The sequence below is a fragment of the Notolepis coatsorum genome, assembly GCF_963971535.1.
Source record: "Notolepis coatsorum genome assembly, chromosome: 6".
Classification (NCBI taxonomy): domain Eukaryota; kingdom Metazoa; phylum Chordata; class Actinopteri; order Aulopiformes; family Paralepididae; genus Notolepis; species Notolepis coatsorum.
This window is the reverse complement of record NC_140170.1, coordinates 107,779,010-107,798,992: the sequence shown is the minus strand read 5'-3', so window position 1 is coordinate 107,798,992 and position 19,983 is coordinate 107,779,010. Positions and strand designations below refer to the sequence as shown.

The 19,983-nt window shown below is 39.8% G+C and overlaps 1 protein-coding gene across 1 annotated transcript in view; it reads left to right on the top strand.

The window, feature by feature from the left end:
- LOC311230970 (coiled-coil domain-containing protein 106-like) overlaps nt 1-19,983 on the top strand; it is a 40,310-nt gene that overhangs the window by 17,574 nt on the left and 2,753 nt on the right. The window contains exons 5-6 of the mRNA XM_084317425.1: nt 8,466-8,660; nt 16,363-16,523. Of these exons, the coding sequence (XP_084173551.1) occupies nt 8,466-8,660; nt 16,363-16,523 (356 nt within the window). The remainder of the gene's footprint in view (nt 1-8,465; nt 8,661-16,362; nt 16,524-19,983) is intronic.

The window sequence follows — 19,983 nt, the reverse complement described above, 5'->3', positions numbered from 1 at the left end:
TCTTCTGACCAATCAGTGGTCTGCAATGTTTCACGTGACTTTTCTGGTACCCAATAGGGTCGCTTGGAACCTCGATAGAGAAGTAGGGTATATCTGCAGAGCCGAAAGCCCAACGAGAGGAGGGTACTTCATTATTATTATTATAAAAAACAGCGGTGATGCGGTATTCAGCCTACTCTGCGGTGGCCGTGATGTAACAGCGATACCGCGGTAATGCGGTAATCGCGGCAGCTCTATTGCTAACGTTGTAGTGATTGTAATGGTACATACACGTTAATTTCGGGCGATGTGCGCATAAAGGAATGGCGACGGTGCAAAGCATGTAGATGCATTTGACCCGTTGCGAGAAAGAAAAAACACCACGGACTTATTTCGGGACGTGTAGGCGCACTGCTGTGTTAACGCAGCAGTACTGCGCACCAACCGACCAACGCGCTGCTCTGCTTGCAGATAACGCAGAAGCACGGATAGGGCGGATACGACTCGTCGAGTTGTCACAAGAGTTTTTTCAAAATAAGAGTACCATATGCACCTGAACGTTGCTAGCTTTCGGAGCCTAGCTGGAGCTGCGCGTGGGCAGAAATGAGACCCGCTACAGGATTTTCAAAATAAGAGTATCTATATGAACCGAATCCCTATCGCACCAGTGCTACTGAAGTAAATCCACCCGTGCGCACTGACAGCTGTTGCTGTAGCACGTGCGATATATATGTCGCACTGTACACCCCTGCTTACATCCACATTTTTTGACAGTCTTCGTCCCGCGGACAAAAAGATCCACACAAGCTCCTCGAACACTAGCCGTGTTTGCAGCCGGAGTCTCACGACAAGCTTTGCAATAAATGATATGTTGACCGGTAGCATCCTCCTCAACCCCTACCCAGTCTAATCCCCACGACTCCATCGTACTCCGCTTTAATTTCTTTTATTTGAGGACCTGGGGAATCTGCTTCTCAGACTCTTTTTCCTTCGTGTTTTTATAGTTTGATAAAAAACGCTCCATCTTGTCTGTCTTCAAAATGCCATCAAATGCTGGTGAGCTGCTCACCTGCTAATGTGAGAGGGTGGGGAGAGTGACAATGTAAAACAGATTTAATAAATCACGTCTTTCATTCGTCAGTTAAATAAATAGTAATATTAATTTGTATACTATGTTTGATAACGTAATGTTAATGACATTAATAATGTCTCCATATATATATATATCATTAGTAAACTGTCTGGGGCTTTTTGTCCCCCCCGGCCCCCCTTAACATGAGGGAAGCCGAGAACGCATAGCTGTCAGTGCGCACGGGTGACATTGTGTCACAGCTGGGAGCGTTGCGGTGTTTGCAATGGAGGAGAAGTTTGGTTCACTTGTAAATAAACTATTCACATAAATGAAACAAAACGTAATGTTAATGTCTCCATCAGGGTTTCCGTTCGAAAATACTGGGGCCGGTCTCCGTGTCCTGGAAGATTTCAATCTCCCGGACAAATGTGAGAAATTCCGGTCAGTTTATTGAGCTTAAAAACAATTGATAGGCAGGCTATATAAAGAATGACATCCTCAAGGCATGTAGATTCATAATATTTTAACTTAAAACTAGGCTACTGCGTATATACAGTCATTAATATATTCCAAATAAAATAAGTCCCTCGAGACTCCGTGCTGCTCCTGACTTGAAATCAAATAGGTGTCTGTGGGCAGTCGGCCTGACATTAACAGCAGTCTGTTATAATCACATTTTTATGAGCTAACGAATTCCGTTATATTGGACATTTGTATTAATCAAGCGAAGAACTGAGAAATTTGGCAGAGAGAGACAGCAACATTATCGCGGGGTCCAACGCTGCGTGATCGCTGAAACCAACGACAACCTCTGCCTCCCAACGAAGCGATAAACTCATCCCAATAGTATGCAACTGCAGAGCCGCAGAGCCAGCGGCGCTATCAGGTCCGGTCTGGGGAACCGCTCAGCAGCGCCACCCATCCAATGGCTGAATTGCCAATGGCTGAATTGGAGTACTGCACTATGCGGGCACAACTGTGAGCTCCTCGACTCCGCAGCTGCACGCCTCTCGCTAATCCAGCACCAAGCTGCCGCACCGCCATTCTCATCAGCAAAACACAGGTCGCGAAGGAATCATTCTCACAGGACATTATGACCGGAGATATTTAAATATGTCGGACTTCAACAGAATATATATATATATAATTAGTAAACTATCTGGGGCATTTTGTGCCCCCCTTAACTGATTTTCGAGGGCATTTTGTCCATTTTCACGGGCATTTTGCCCCAAGCCCGCGTTAATTTCGAACCCTAACCTCTGTAGCACCAGTGCTATGTGCAAAAAAAGTTAACATACAGCCCTGTATCTCCAGAGTCAGCTCATAGAGCTGAGCACATGCAGAGGTTGTACGGCACCACTTCTGGTATGTGCTTGAGTATTAGGAGAATTACCGGTAGTGCATTACCTGGCATAGTTGTGGCCATTGTACGCAAAGACAAGATCTACCATGGCACCATTACAGTGATGGATGAGCTCAAAGTTGTTGGTTTTCACAGCAAAATACCAGCATTTTTAGTTTAGACCAGCCTTCTATGATCCGTCACATAGAGCCCGAACATGCTCCTCTTGCCCAGGTGGCCCTTGCGAACCTTCTGTTGGTAGTCCATGTATTGATGAATCACCTTGAGTAGTGAGGAGTCCTTCAGAGTGGCATCAAGGTTCTCATGACTGCAGCAGTGGATAAGATTGAGGGTCTCCTGTGGTACAGTATGTCCAGATTCTTCTCATTCAGGAAAACATTGATCAGCAACCATTCAAGCGCCTCCGTAACCACCTTCAGATTGAAGAGAGCCTTGGCATATGATTTCCAATTCGGAAAACTTTTCAGGCAGCCACTGGTTGCAAGGCCAGCTTCAACAAGGATGTCTGAGTAGCCAGCACCTTAACATTGTTTACATTCTCATTTTATTCAAAGGATCCGAACCGATTGAAATTTATGGATACCATGACTTAAAATCCTCTTACCTAAACTAACCTTACAACTAACCTAAAGTTAGTTTAGGTTCGTGTTAACGTTATATAATGTACAAAATAAACGTATTTCCGCTGCTATAGACGTCGCTCTTTTATTTTGAAACATCCCCCGACCGGAAGTCATTGCCCTCGTTATTTGCTTTAGTGTCCGCCCGGTTCTGTGTTTGTTGGTTAGCTCCGTTAGCTAGCAGCCTATCAAGACCAGCCATTGGAATACTGTTTTCTAAATTGGGGAGGCTTTTAATCGTCAAGGTAAGAGGATTTTAAGTCATGGTATCCATAAACTTAAATCGGTTCATATCCTTTGAATAAAATGAGAATGTAAACAAACACGGCGTCACGTTGAAATCACTGACTGCGCCCCGAGAGGAGTGGTTCGGCAATAAATAGTTCCAAGTATATTTGCTTAGAAAATGTAATTGTCGAATTCAATTATTTTTTATTTCTCCATGTGGTAAATACACAGGTCACAACATGTTTACAGGAACGTTTTGGAGTTGTATTTGGAGTGTATTTCGTGACTAGGGCACTGTAGGGAACGTCAGGGTACAAGTCTGACCCACTTCCAGTGATGAAGCTAAGCTATGCTAACAGAGCGGCTGTTCCCTAAGCCTAATGCACGCACAGAGAAGAAAAAGGTATGTATCTTCTTGTCTAACTCCAGGGTAGATGGCAAATAAGCAAATTTCCCAAAATGTTGGAGTTTTCCTTAACACTTGTACCCAGTGAGCTCGCCTATGTAATTCATGGCTGTGTGGAACTTGCAAGGGATGATGACGTGCTTCTTGAATTCCTTTCATATAGGATAGGCTTCATGACCACCCGCAGGTCAAATGTGTTGATAGTGTGTGGCTGCCCAACAACACTGCATTGTCTGTAATGGGCTGGTTGGTGGGGTTGTAGAAGTCAACTGTAGATTCTATAGGAGGCACTTTTCCTGAGCTTGAAATAAAGCCATTGAATCCAGGCACCTGCTGCTTCAACGTCTGCAGAGGAGATAGATGTAGTGCTGTGCTCCAACACTGAGGCATCATATGACCTTTGGTTTTCAGCTGGAGGGGTGAAGTATGGTTGGTATAGTATGGAAGTATGGTGAAGTATAGTTGGTATAATGCTAGCTAATGTCCTCTGAAACTAATAAACTACAGGTCAAATACTTACTTGGAAAATTGTTGAAATTGCTCCAAAAGAGAGAGAGCTATGGGCTCAGCGGGAGACTTGGCATGTGGTCTTACCTTGTTACTATATTTTTTTTTTTTATCTTTTTTTAGTCTGAGGTGTGTAGTATTTGTCTAAATTTAGTTAGGAATAGGTACTACTACAGTTTCAAATAGATGTTGCAATTATTGCAATAGTGCGCCTTAAAGGTTATTCATAAATGGAAAAATATAGATGTGATCTAAACCATTTCTGCTTGTTTTCTTCCTGAAATAGAGTCCGGATATGTTTGAATCTTACAAATACCCATTTTAATTAGATGTTTGGGTCAGAATTTTATGGGGTATCATTTGTCTCTGAATGTTGTTTACTTCAAAAGTTACGCTATTTTATATTTTCCCTTCAGTTTTGGGATATATGTATTTTTCTTATTGCATAACTGCATGGAGACTCTTTATTACAATATTATTTCCAATATTAACCTACAATGTATCTCGTCCAATGCACTACATTTTTAGTAAAAAGGGAGTTGTGATATAATTCTTTTCAGTGTTTTTTGCTTTTTCTGTCCTGAAATAGAATCAAGATGTGTTTGAATCTTAAAAACAACAATTGTACTGAATTCCTTGGGTCAAACTTGTTTGGAAAAATGTTTTAATTTGTCTATATGTTATTAACTTAAAGTTATGCTGTTTTCTTTCTTCTTTTTCAGGTTTTGGTTCAGGATAGGTGTAATACAGGGTTAAATATAAACCCCATGGGACATTATTTCAACCTATTACCTGGCAGAATCTTAAAATAGACACTTCAAGGATTAAGAAAAAACAGGTGGTGAAAAGAAATCCACCCTATGCAGGTGGACCTATGTTTCCATCTAGACTACAGGGGGCACAAGCATGCACCCATATAACTCTGTATGATAGCATGTACAATAATGCTGTATATTATATATATATTAGGCCTGGGACTTTATCGCATTAATTTCAATTAATTAACTACAGACAAAATTTAAAGTAAAGATAATTGATTTAATCTCATGATGATTTTTTCTTTATTGTGTAAGAATGTTACCTTTCAAAGGAGACCAGACTCATGCATGTGCTATAAGTATAAAGTATAATAAATCGCAAATAACTTTTTTTCTTAGTCTGGTTTGTTCATAAAATAAAATAAGAGAAATTGAGATCGTTCCAAGAGGTTTCTTTTGTTCTGGAATGTACTTGAAACTACTTACTTTTACCTCGAAAGTGCTTGAGTTTACAAAAGGTCCTTTGTGCTATATATTATTCCTAAAATTGCTGCACTTTGTTAAAAATGGCATTGATCTGTTGGTCTGTGTAGTAGCTAATACAGGATTTTGCTGCTTAAACGTATGTATATTCATTGATTCACTCTTATATACCAAAATTCCTTTGAATTGAATTTTTTTGCTTTTGGCATCAAATATTGGTATGCGATTAAAATGTGATTAATTTCTATTAATTAACTATAAAGTCTCAAATTAATTCGATAAAAGTTTTTTATCAAGTCCCACCACTAATATATATTAAATATGCTGTATGCATATATATATATATATATATATATATATTTATTCTTATCATATATATAATTTACCATTTATATATATATTAGTGTTGTCACGATACCAACATTTTGACCACGATACCGATTCTAAAACGATACCACGGCAAAAACCTTCAGGAAAAGTAATGTAATATATTATTAGATGACAGAACATGGACAATTCTTTATAATTTTTTTATCTCATTCATTCCATATGGTATCTGATTCTAGGGACATCTATGGATCTCAGGGAATGTATTTCCAGTGTCAGAAATACTGTCTGTTACTAGGCTTAAGTAAATTGTAATGAACCAAATTAGAATATCAATTAATAATTTTTTTTAATCTTTGACTGTGAATAACACCATGCTAAAATGTACCAGACCTGAAAAATCTAAGCAAATGAATAAATGGAAGATGATTAACACTTTCCGTGCCGGCCTCCGTTTCCTATTTACCCCCTTGAATGCCACCACCTACTTCAATGATAGAGCTCTCATATTTGCGAACGCATAAACTATATCTTAAATTATGGCTATGTGTCTAATGTGGCCGTCGCTTATCAATGACTTGTCTGCAGTCAACATTGTCGAAACGGATTGTTTTTTTAATCAGTTCATTTCCGTTTTATACCATTTTGAAAAACGCTAGTTTCTTGAAACTTCCAGAAGATTTCAGAAGATTCTGTGATAAACGGCCTTTACTGTAATACACAAAACACGTCATTTTTCGGCCTATTTATTAATCGTTTTCAAATAAACGCTAGATTATCGATAGTATGTGTACTTATGCACGCTATAGAAGCGGGCTGAAAAATCGATTCTCTTATTTCCTGATCGCACATACACACATATGGCACACGCTGATATATAGGTGAAAATGGCTCTGATTATCCCAATACTGGTAAAATAGATTCCTTACCTCAGATCGGATGTTCTCCAAAAGGATTTCTCCAATTCCTGATCGCCATTCCAAATATCGATCGCGTTTATTGATCCAACGCTGGGTACTGTAAATATATATTCCATGCTGTTCTGAGGCTTGAGATTGAGTCCGATCGGCTCGGGTTACTTGCCTGAGAAGTAAAATGTGGATTCCGGATTTTTCTTTTCTCATCCATTTTCATTGAGTCCATTCCAATGCGTGCATTACCATCTGGGAGACGATAGGGGGCGGTATTCTCCTATTCGAGTTCAGACCGATCCCCACTGGTAACGTGAGGCTAGATTGATGAAACATGAATGGAAATCGCTAATAAAAAAAATAACGATTAAAAATACGGCATCTCGTTCCTGGCACTCAACGGTTGGCATGAAATAACGATATATCTCGTCCGTGGCACTCGTTAAACAGAAGGTTTTGTAGATACAGTACTGAATTCTGCCATCCGGACACATGCCATTTGAAATATGATTATAGAATATCAGGCCTAAAATGGTTATGCGATTAATTAGATTAATTAATTACAAATCCTGTAATTAATTAGATTAAAATTAATCGCCTGACAGCACTAATATCTGTACATATCCCTTACTACTCTTACTAGTTACTATAACTATATCTATATTCTGTACATATCCCTTACCTACTCTTATTAGTTACTATAACTATATCTATAACTGTACATATCCCTTACCTACTCTTACTAGTTACTATAACTATATATCTATAACTGTACATATCCCTTACCTACTCTTACTAGTTACGCTGCTGGCCAGTATGACTTACTATACCATAGTGTCTTTATACCTGCATCACTGTACATATTGGTACTAAAACTCTGTACATACACCTGATTACTCTGTAGTACTAATTTATATATTTGATACCCAGTTTAATCACCTGTACATTGTATATTATTATTAGGGCTGTCAGTTTATCGCGTTAATTAGATTAATTAATTACACAGCAAATTATCACGTTATGAAAATTAACTCAAAATTAATTACAAATTATTTGTATTTTTATTTTTTTTAAATCTTTTTTTTGTATCATTCATTCCATAATAATGTAGAATACACATTTACAGACTTTTTTTTTAATATGGTCCATTTGCATGTTCTTGGTATCTGATTCTAGGGACATCTATGAATCTCAGGGAATGTATTCCCAGTGTCAGAAATACTGTGGGCTTAGTTGCACCCTTACTTACAATTCATTATGATTCATTACCCTGATGTAAACAAGACGAAAGTCTTTCTCTGGTCTGCATCCCCTTAACAATTGTGTGTATTGAGCCGTACTGTATTGTACCCATTCTGCAATCTGTTAATAACATTTTCATTCAATTCGGTGATTGATTGAATGAACATTTTATTTTGAGTAAATTGTAATGAACCAAATGAGAATATCAATAATTTTTTTTTTTATCTTTGACTGTGAATAACACCATGCTCAAATTGACCAGACCTGAAAAATTTAAGCAAATTAATAGATGGAAGATGAATAAACAGAAGGTTTTGTAGATACAGTACTGAATTCTGCCATCCGGACACATGCTATTTGAAATATGATTATAGAATATAGAATATCGGGCATAAAATGGTTATGCGATTACTTAGATTAATTAATTACAAATCATGTAATTAATTAGATAAAAAAATGTAATCGCCTGACAGCACTAATTATTATTGCACTTTACTGTTACATTTGCACTACATTTGAATCTAATCTATATCATGTGATTTCATGCAATTCAAATCTCTCCACTTTAGTCAAACAGGAGGTCCATATGGATGAAGAGGACTACTATGAGGAAGATGAGTATGTGCAGGAAGAGGAGGAGAAGACGGAGGAGGACTCCTCCGTGGAGAGGGGGTCCAAGCGGGCTGGCAAAGGAGGGAGAGCCGGGGGCAAGATGAAGAAGATGAGGATCTTCAGAATCACCCACGGAAGAGAGAGGCAGAGAGGTGAGCTGGTTAGATATACACCACCTAACACCTAGATTTATACCACCTAACATCTATATATATACCACCTAACATCTATATATATACCGCCTAACATCTAGATATAAACCACCTAACATCTATATATACACCAACACCACCTAACATCTAGATAGATACCACCTAACATCATCTAGATATATACCACCTAACATTTAGATATATACCACCTAACATTTAGATATACACCACCTAACATTAGATATACACCACCTAACATCTAGATATACACCACCTAATATTTAGATTAACACCAGATAGGCCTTAGTAGTGTCTTTGCGACAATAGTGACTTTCTATAGTCTGAAAGGACTTGATGTGCTCCCTAACTTTGTCTTTATCAGCATCTGAAATCTTGTTTTTCTGCGTTTGACTTCCACCTTTAGGACTTTCACATATGCCATCTCCTGTAGTGTTTGAAAGTGAAGACCTAACCATCTTTCGAGATATCGAGTGTAATCTTTACACACTAACCTTTCTTCCGTGCACTGTTAGATTGTATATCAAGGTGTTCTGTCTGTGTGAGTCCTGCTTTTTTCCCCTTTTCTTTTCTTGTGTTGCGATGTGATGTATGACAAAGTCCCTCTGCCTATTTTTATCTCCCATCTCCCAGAAATGTTTAAAAAGTCCTGCCTCTCTGTTTCCCCGACCTCTGACATGTTTAAAATGTCCTACCTCTCTGGTTCCCCGACCTCAGACATGTTTAAAATGTCCTGCCTCTCTGGTTCCCCGACCTCAGACATGTTTAAAATGTCCTGCCTCTCTGGTTCCCCGACCTCAGACATGTTTAAAATGTCCTGCCTCTCTGTTTCCCCGACCTCTGACATGTTTAAAATGTCCTACCTCTCTGGTTCCCGACCTCTGACATGTTTAAAATGTCCTGCCTCTCTGGTTCCCCGACCTCTGACATGTTTAAAATGTCCTGCATCTCTGGTTCCCAGACCTCTGACTCTGTGAACATAATTAATGTAAATAATGTTTGCTATTATTTGTATACTATATCTTATAGGTTTCATAGCCTACATGTAATTTTAGTTGTGTGTGTCAGCCACGCCCCCTGCTATTTAGATGCAGTAAGTGAAAGACAGAGAGACAGAGAGAGCGTGGATCAAAAGCTTTTTACTCCACATAATGATTTTCACTATAAAATCATATTTCTAAATGACAGGAAGTTGATAAACTGGCCGGAATAGCTTTGAGCTAACTATCTTTCCCGACCCATGTATTCATTCCATTCTAAACGTAACGTTAGTTGTTCAAAACATTACCCGTCTATATAATTTGTTCCTCAACGTTATATAGACGGGTCATGTTTTGTAAACTAACGTTATGTTTAGAATGGAATGAATACATGGGTCGGGAAAGATAGTTAGCTCAAAGCTAATCCGGCCTGTAGGAGTCTAACCTAAATAGCTCCTCCTCCTGAGAATTTCCCCCTTTTTTTTTGTTACATAATATAAAATTACAGATTCATACCTTCAAAATAAGCCATCAATTGTCAAATTTGAGACGATAGTTTTCAATCAATGTCCTATCAAACATTCTGGTACAGTCATTACCTATTTGCAGCAGGAGCCTCTGAAGAGAATTCAGTGAATTCAGCTAATGATAAGGGAACTACACTCCTTCCCAGAATTCAATGTGATGTCAATGTTAATTTCAATGACTAATTCACACCATGAAACAAAGGCCCAGCAGGGAACAATTACAGCTGAATGGGGGTATAGTGTGACTGATCAATACAGGCAACACACACTTTGATTTGATGCCATGCATATACACACACTAGATAGACAGAGGTTTAGATATTTAGATAGATATATAATAGAAAGAGAGAAAGAAAGAAAGAAAGAAAGAAAGAAAGAAAGAAAGAAAGAAAGAAAGAAAGAAAGAAAGAAAGAAAGAAAGAAAGAGAGAGAGGCATTTATAATAATAATAATTATTATTATTATTAAATAGAATAATTTTCTATAGGCTTGCCGTGGTAGTCAGTGATACTGGTGTCATTCTGTGTTCAGGCTTCCATACTTATTGAAAAGAATGCTCATATCCAAAAGTATTAGATAGATATAGGTCATACATGTAGGTATGCATTTGGTTACACACACACACACAGAATTAGTCTCAGAAGACCGGGAGTAGTCTCAGAGAGGGAGATACAGAGGAGAGATGGAGAGATGGAGAGAGAGAGAGAGAGAGAGAGATGGAGAGAGAGAGAGATGGAGAGAGAGAGAGATGGAGAGAGAGAGAGATGGAGAGAGAGAGAGAGAGAGAGAGAGAGAGAGAGAGATGGAGAGAGAGAGAGAGAGAGAGAGAGAGAGAGAGAGAGAGAGAGAGAGAGAGAGAGAGAGAGAGAGAGAGAGAGGACGTCATCTTTCCTTCACAAAGCGCATCGATGCGCTGTCAACTAAAGCACCGTGTTTAGCGCGGGTGACCAAAACACCAAACTCGTCACACAGCAGCCAGTGGCTGATACTGTAGTTCACGTTAAAAAAAAAATTTGCATGGGATTCGAACTCGTCAACAACGGACCGCAGGACCGCTGCTCTGCGAGGTGAGCTGAAGCGCGGAATGAGAATCATGGAACAGTAACAGGCCACCTCTCTACTCTAGACTAGAGAGCTGTCATCACCGTGATGCGCGCTGAATGAACTGCGAACTGCAGGACTATTATTATCAACGACAGACAGTGAGAAACACAACCCCCCCCCCCCCCCCCCCCTCTCGCGCTGAAGAATATGCATATTAGATCACTCAGTGATTAACACCTATGCGCTGTTTGTGTGTGCGCGCGTGCATGTACGTGACGCGTTGTAGTTTCGGGGGAATACAGGGATATTTAGAACTATACAATTTAGGTGGTCGAGCGGAGATTGCGTTCGTCACCAGCCCCGGAGCTGTGAGCTGGATTCGCCTGTTCGAATCCAGCTCACAGCTCCGGGGTTGTCACCAGCTTGGCTGGCCGTCTGCACCAATACAATTGGCTGTATCAGAGGGTGGGAGAAGCTGGCGGGGTGGGTCCGGGTCGTTGTAAACAGCGACTCCTACAGTTCGGTCGGGGCGCCTGCTAAGCGCGGATTGGACGTGAGGGGGATAGTGTGGTCCTCCCACACGCTACGCCCTCTCAATGAGAATCCGCGCTGCCAGGTGAAAAGAAGCGGTGATTGGCTGGACGTGTGTCGGAGGAAGCACGTGGTAGCCTCCACTCTCCCAAAATGATCTGACTGTGGGGGGTAAAGCGCAGCGACCAGGAAGGGACTGGGAATTGGCATACGACTAACATTGGGATGGGAGAAAATCGGAGGAAAATGGAGGGGAAAAAAAAAAAAAAAAAAAAAAAAAAAAAAACTATACAATTGAGCAAGAATTAAACATATTTACAAGTCGTATTATGTTTAGCAAGTAAGGATACATATAGATTACACTATATGCACTCGAAATTGTCTTTGTTCTATTTTTACAGATTTTTGAAAAACGGGACTTCCTGAGCATTTGTGAGAGATTCTAATTCTTTTGTTCTCCGCCCACGGGAGCAATAAGCCCCGTTGACTTCTAAGGGTTAACTTAACCACTAGCTTCTGTTAGCTAATGCTGGCTGAGCAAGGAAACTAACAGTAAACGTTTTTACATGAAATACAACCCAAAAACCCTGCTGACAAACGTTTGCTTATTAAATACATTCTATACTATAATAATACAAACGTTTCATTGCCTCTCTGTGACGACAAAGTTGTTTAAATAAGGGGAGAAAAGTAGCTAAAACCAATGTATTTGGATGGGACAGGAAGTGCCATTGGCAACCGGAAGTCAGCCGGAAGTGGCTACATTCAGATTGTGCAAGTGGAGAATTATGTTCCCCAATAGCCGCAAAGGGTTCTATGTTCCCCAGGTGCTATGTTCCCCCGGTAGCGAGTGGAGATAGTGACTTATTATGTTTCCCCAAGCCGATTCCAAAGATAGTCACTTTTATAGATAATTCATTTGTATCTCAACGGAGTCACGGATCTAGTCGGGCCACGTAGTATTATGACGACAAAAATTGAATACAATAAAGAGTGTAAAGCAAATAATTTTAAACAACGAAGTTTAGCCTATTAAATCGTTTTTATAAGCGTTTGTTTGGTGGTACAGCTCAATACATACAATTGTTAAGGGGATGTAGACCAGAGAAAGACTTTCGTCTTGTTTACATCAGGGTCCCTCATTTTCACTTAATCATATGACATACAGATAGACAGTACTGCTACATCTATACATTTATGACATACCAGATTTGCAAATACAGTACCGTTTTTTGATACAAAAAGTGTCCAGAAAAGAGAGTATAGATCTCTGTCCATGGTGCCAGGAAAACAGCCTCTCCCTGAACGTCAGCAAAACAAAGGAGATGATTGTGGACTTCAGGAGGTCGGGGGTCAAGGACTACAGCCCCCTCAGCATCGACGGGGCACCGGTTGAGAGAGTCAACAGCTTTAAGTACCTCGGAGCCTACATATCCGAGGACTTGACATGGACCACACACATTGACAGTGTTGTGAAGAAGGCACGACAACGCCTCTACTTCCTCAGGCGCCTAAGGAAGTTCCAAGTCAGTCAGAAGATCCTTAAGAACTTCTACTCATGTACAATAGAGAGCATCTTGACTGGCAACATCACCTCCTGGTTTGGGAATAGCACTGCACAAGACCGAAGCAGACTACAAAGAGTGACACGTTCAGCCGAACGCACAATTGGAGGGGGGCTCCCCACCCTCCAGAACATTTACAACAAGCGTTGCAAGGGCAAGGCTAAGAGAATCATTAAAGACTCCAGTCACCCGAACAACTGCCTCTTTGAACTGCTGCGGTCAGGCAAGCGATACCGGAGTCTCAAGGCGAGCACAGAAAGACTCAGAAGAAGCTTCTATCCCCAGGCCATCAGGCTGCTAAACGAACAATGAACACTACACAACAACAACCATCAAACGCACATAGCACACACATCCACACGCACACACTCACTTTAAACAAACACACTGTAGCACCCACTCCACACACTTTATAGCACACACCCACTTTAAACAAACACACTGTAGCACCCACTCCCCACACTTTATATTTATTGATGAAGGATTGCACTACAACTCGTACACCTTACTGTAAATTGTACCTAAATTGTACCTCATCCCATTTCTGCTTTGCACTATATAGTACTGTACATTAGTACACTGCATAGTATTGTATATTATATGGTAACTCAGTTACGTCTATTCTGCATCGAACATTGTACATATGTCTATACTGAACACTGTGACCTCATTTTCTACTTCTAAATTACATGCTATACTATGTTATTTGATACTATCTTGTCTAGCACAGTCTCTGGAGCGTAACAGTAAGAAGCATTTTGTATGAAAGTATTCTGTACTTCTGTATGACAACTATTAAAGAAACTTGAAACTTGAGAGAGCTGGGCTGTTGTTCTGCAGATGGATGCTTCTCACACAGACCGCAAATAAACTAACGCTTATAAAATGATTTAATAGGCTAAACTTCGTTTAAAATTCTTTATTTTAGACTTGTTTATTGTATTTGATTTTTGTCGACATAATGCTACGTGGCCCGACTAGATCTGTGACTCCGTTGAGATACAAATGAATTATCCAGCAAATAAAAACGAACGCTTATAAAGCTAACAAGCTAACTAACTAGCAATTTAGCTACCTTGCTAGCAATGTAGCTATCTATTTAGATAGATAACAATCAGCATGGGCAAATTATGCATTTGGTCAATATTTCGTTTTCAGATTTATCATTTAATACTACTAGGGATGTTCGATATTGGCTTTTTTACCGATATCCGATATACCGATATTGTCCAACTCTTAATTTCCGATACCGATATCAACCGATACCGATATAATTTCAGGTAATTAACATTACATATCTCTTGGAATTAAAACATTATGCATACTTTTGACAATACATAAAATAAGAATTTGTTCTTACTTGCTTGCCTGGGTAAATAAAGGTTAAAGAAATAATTAAAATAATAATAATAATTATTATTATTATTCTTTTTTTAAAAACCGATACCGATATTTTCCGATATTACATTTTAATACCAATATCGGCCGATAATATCGGTAGGCCGATAATATCGGACATCCCTATTTAATACTCAATGTTGCCATTATACAGCCATTTCCTCACCATCAGAATAATGTTTCATTGTTTTCTTTCCACTTCATCATCTGTGGGTCTCAAGTGCGCCATTTTTCTGCACTAAAGGGAATAAGTGGCACTCTTGTATCAATTCAGTGCACTACTAAAGGCGTAAATGCACTTGACCTACACTTACATCCTTTGTGCACCAAGCTCAGTGCATTTACGCCTTTTTTCCACCAAACTCAATTGAAGGTTTCCACTTACGCCTTTGTTTTCAGCCTTTATTTGAAAAAGTTAAATTATAGTGAATTTATTCTTTTACCATTTGATAGAGGTTTAAAATGATATACTGTATATATAAAAAAAATCGTATGCCCCTTTTGCGCCAAGCCCTCGATATATACACCACCTAACATTTAGATTAACACCACCTGACATTTAACACCACCTAACATATGATCCACCTAACATTTAGATTAACACCACCTAACATTTAGATTAACACCACCTGACATTTAACAACACTTAACATATGATCCACCTAACATTTAGATTAACACCACCTAACATTTAGATTAACACCACCTAACATATGATCCACCTAACATTTAGATTAACACCACCTAACATTTAGATTAACACCACCTAACATATGATCCACCTAACATTTAGATTAACACCACCTAACATTTAGATTAACACCACCTAATTTATGATCCACCTAACATTTAATTACTATCTTGAGTCAGGTAGGGCTGCAACGATTAGTCGACATAATCGACGACGTCGATCATAAAAACTCGTCGACGCAGATTTTTTGCGTCGATTAGTAGTAAAAAAAAAAATTGTTAAGCTAAGAAGTCTGCTAAGAGGGAGCTCCAGTAGCTCACCGCATATCTCGGCGCTATTTCTGCGTCGGGGAAAACCGTGCTGCGTCACGGATCTGGTGGACTCAGAGTTTGATTCCCGGACCCGCCGTCATTTTGCCAGAATGTCTTCCCCTGCTCTGTATCCCGTTTCACCCTGTATCTGTCGGTCATGCTTGACCAGAAAAGCGATCAACGCTAAAAAATAAAGTTTAAAAAAAAATAAAAAAAATCTGCTAAGAAGGATATATTATTTATTATTATTATTATTATTATTATTATTATTATTATTATTATTTAATTTCATTGTGTTTTTAGCCCTAGTTGCACTTTTGTTGCAACCCCAGTTATCCCATTAGTTCCCCCAAACTTACTGTCGGCCTGTTATGTTAAGCTAAGAAGTTTGCTAAGAGCCCGGAAAAGGAGCCGCGCCCACAGGAAGCAGAGATGGAGGGTGTGACAGAAATAATCGTTAGATTAGTCGACTAATAGAAAAAATAATCGACAGATTAGTCGACCAAAATAATCGTTAGTTGCAGCCCTAGAGTCAGGTGATAACTATCTGAGTCTCTGTATCTCTGTCTCTCTCTCTATATCTCCCTATCTCTGTCTCTATATATCTCTCTCTCTCTATCCCCCCCCCCCACCCCAGTGAAAGACCCAGAAGGGGTGTTGTTGCGCTACAAGAAGATCCTGACCACCTACCAGCGTGTGAGGAGCATGTCCCGGGCCTTCAACATCCACGGGGTGGACCGCAACACCATGGCCTCCACCTCTCCCATCGCGGAGATGCTCCTGGTGGCCCCAGAGAAGGTATGGAGATCAACATGCTGGGTTAGGGTTAAGGTTAGGGCTGGTGGCAGTACCCTGCTTCCAACACACTGTTAACCCTGGCTGGTGGCAGTACCCTGCTTCCAACGAACCAAAGTAATAAATTCCACTTACCTTACTGTCGGACATCTAGCCATCAATTCAACATTAGCTTTAGAGGTCCTAAACTCTGGAACACTAAGTTCATCATTGAGGTCAACAACCTCCTTATCTACATTTAAAAAACAAATTTAATTTCATCATAAATCATCAAAACATTAAGTTACTCCTGTGCATCAGTGTTACATCTATGGCTGCTTGTTCTTTTTCTTCATTATACACTGTTCATATGTTATTCTCCTCTCCTTTGCCTTCTTGTACTTAAAAAAAATAAAAAGATTATTAGCTTGTGTCAATCTTCCATTTTCGCTATAGTGTCTGACTTATGTCTCTGATCTTGTTTTAAGTTTATTTTCTAGACCATGTTTACATGTATTTCGTTCATATATGTTTATGGACAATGGGATGGGAGTGGAACTTTGTACAAGCCCTTTGGGCTTCGTTCCCTCCTAGCAGGCTAGCACTGTGTGCTAAATAAATAAACTAATCACGCTGTTAACCCTGGCTGGTGGCAGTACCCTGCTTCCAACACGCCCGCTAACCTGGCTGGTGGCAGTACCCTGCTTCCAACACGCCCACTAACCTGGCTGGTGGCAGTACGTACCCTGCTTCCAACACGCTGTTAACCCTGGCTGGTGGCAGTACCCTGCTTCCAACACGCCCGCTAACCTGGCTGGTGGCAGTACGTACCCTGCTTCCAACACGCTGTTAACCCTGGCTGGTGGCAGTACCCTGCTTCCAACACGCCATTAACCCTGGCTGGTGGCAGTACCCTGCTTCCAACACGCTGTTAAACCTGGCTGGTGGCAGTACCCTGCTTCCCTGCATAACAGTCATTTACACATGTGTATATCTGTCTCCCATCCTTACTCTGTGTCTCTTCATTACTCTCATCATTACTGTGTCTCTTCATTACTCTGTCTCTTCTGTGTCTCTTCATTACTCTGTCTCTTCTTTACCCTGTGTCTCTTCATTACTCTGTGTCTCTTCTTTACTCTGTGTGTCTCTTCATTACCCTGTGTCTCTTCATTACTCTGTGTCTCTTCATTACTCTGTGTGTCTCTTCATTACTCTGTGTGTCTCTTCATTACTCTGTGTCTCTTAATTACTCTGTGTTTTCTCATTACTCTGTGTCTCTTCTTTACTCTGTGTGTCTCTTCATTACCCTGTGTCTCTTCTTTACTCTGTCTCTTCATTACTCTGTCTCTTCATTACTCTGTCTCTTCTTTACTCTCTCTTCATTACTCTGTCTCTTCTTTACTCTGTGTCTCTTCATTACTCTGTGTCTCTTCATTACCCTGTGTCTCTTCATTACTCCGTCTCTTCATTACTCTGTCTCTTCTTTACTCTGTGTCTCTTCATTACCCTGTGTCTCTTCATTACTCTGTCTCTTCATTACTCTGTCTCTTCTTTACTCTGTCTCTTCATTACTCTGTCTCTTCTTTACTCTGTCTCTTCTTTACTCTGTGTGTCTTCTTTACTCTGTGTGTCTTCTTTACTCTGTCTATTCTTTACTCTGTCCTTCTTTACTCTGTGTCTCTTCTTTACTCTGTGTCTCTTCATTACTCTGTGTCTCTTCATTACTCTGTGTATCTTCATTACTCTGTCTCTTCTTTACTCTGTCTCTTCTTTACTCTGTCTCTTCATTACTCTGTGTCTCTTCTTTACTCTGTGTCTCTTCATTACGCTGTGTCTCTTCATTACTCTGTGTCTCTTCTTTACTCTGTCTCTTCATTACTCTGTCTCTTCTTTACTCTGTGTCTCTTCATTACTCTGTGTCTCTTCATTACTCTGTGTCTCTTCTTTACTCTGTCTCTTCATTACTCTGTCTCTTCTTTACTCTGTCTCTTCTTTACTCTGTGTCTCTTCATTACTCTGTGTCTCTTCATTACTCTGTGTCTCTTCTTTACTCTGTCTCTTCTTTACTCTGTGTCTCTTCATTACTCTGTCTCTTCTTTACTCTGTGTCTCTTCATTACTCTGTCTCTTCTTTACTCTGTGTCTCTTCTGTACTCTTTGTGTCTTCTTTACTCTGTGTCTCTTTACTCTGTCTCTTCATTACTCTGTGTGTCTCTTCTTTACTCTGTGTCTCTTCATTACTCTGTGTCTCTTCATTACTCTGTGTCTCTTCATTACTCTGTGTCTCCATTACTCTGTGTCTCTTCATTACTCTGTGTCTCTTCTTTACTCTGTCTCTTCATTACTCTGTCTCTTCATTACTCTGTGTCTCTTCATTACTCTGTGTATCTTCTTTACTATGCATTTACATTTAGTCATTTAGCTGACGCTTTTATCCAAAGCGACTTACAAGTTCTGTGCGACAAGACAGCAAGAAGGGTATAACTCTATCAGCTGAGTAACAATGTTCATCAAAGTGTTGCGTGTTACAGTGTAGGTTAGTTTATTAGGACAAGTGCATGACTTTGAATCTTTGCATAAGCATGATATTACTGTTCCACTGCCACTTGGTTACAAGATCCAATAATAAGATGCCAAATCATACATTTCTTTATTTATCATATATCAACATCTAGCAACAGTTGACTCTTCCAACGCGGTGGAAACACAGTCATTCTAGAGTAGACATTGGGTGAAAAGCCTCTTATGTTTTCCACCACCAGGTGCCTGAGGGAGTTTGAAGCCTCTTCTAGGGCTGGGCGATATGGCAAAAAATCATATCGCGATAACGATATGATAATGTTATCATATCACTCGATATCAATAATTATCGAAATTGTTATAAGTAAAAAATTAAATATATATATTTTTTTAAAACAACAGATTTATGTTTATTTTGCAGCAATTCTTTGTCGTTGCCGCCATCTTTAGTGTTACATCCCCTCACACTCCAGTTCTCAGGCTGTAAACCGGCTTCTCTGCTGGCTGTGGCTCCAGGGGAGTTGAACAGTTCTGGCTCTGCTAGTTTCTTTTCTATCTTTTGGCGCTTTTTTGGTGGACAAACCACCGCACATGTGCACCGTGACTCGTGACTGGAGTCTAGCTCTGCTAGCACACATAGCCTACTGTGTACAGACTGTTTCAAACTGTATTTTAAATTAGAAAGCAAACTAAATAAATGGACGAGAAAAATAAATCTCAATTTGGTCAGTATTGTCATTTGGACAAGCAAAGCCATTACTTTAAGTTGCAGGCAAGAAAGACAAGTCTGTCCACTGCCCAGGTTTTAAAACTGCCCTTTTTTTCCGATATATATTCTTTTCGATATCGATTATTATAATATATCGCAATATTTATAGTTATCGTTATATCGCCCAGCCCTAGCCTCTTCTATGTTTTCCACCACCAGGTGCCTGAGGTTGTGGAGTTTGAAGCCTCTTCTATGT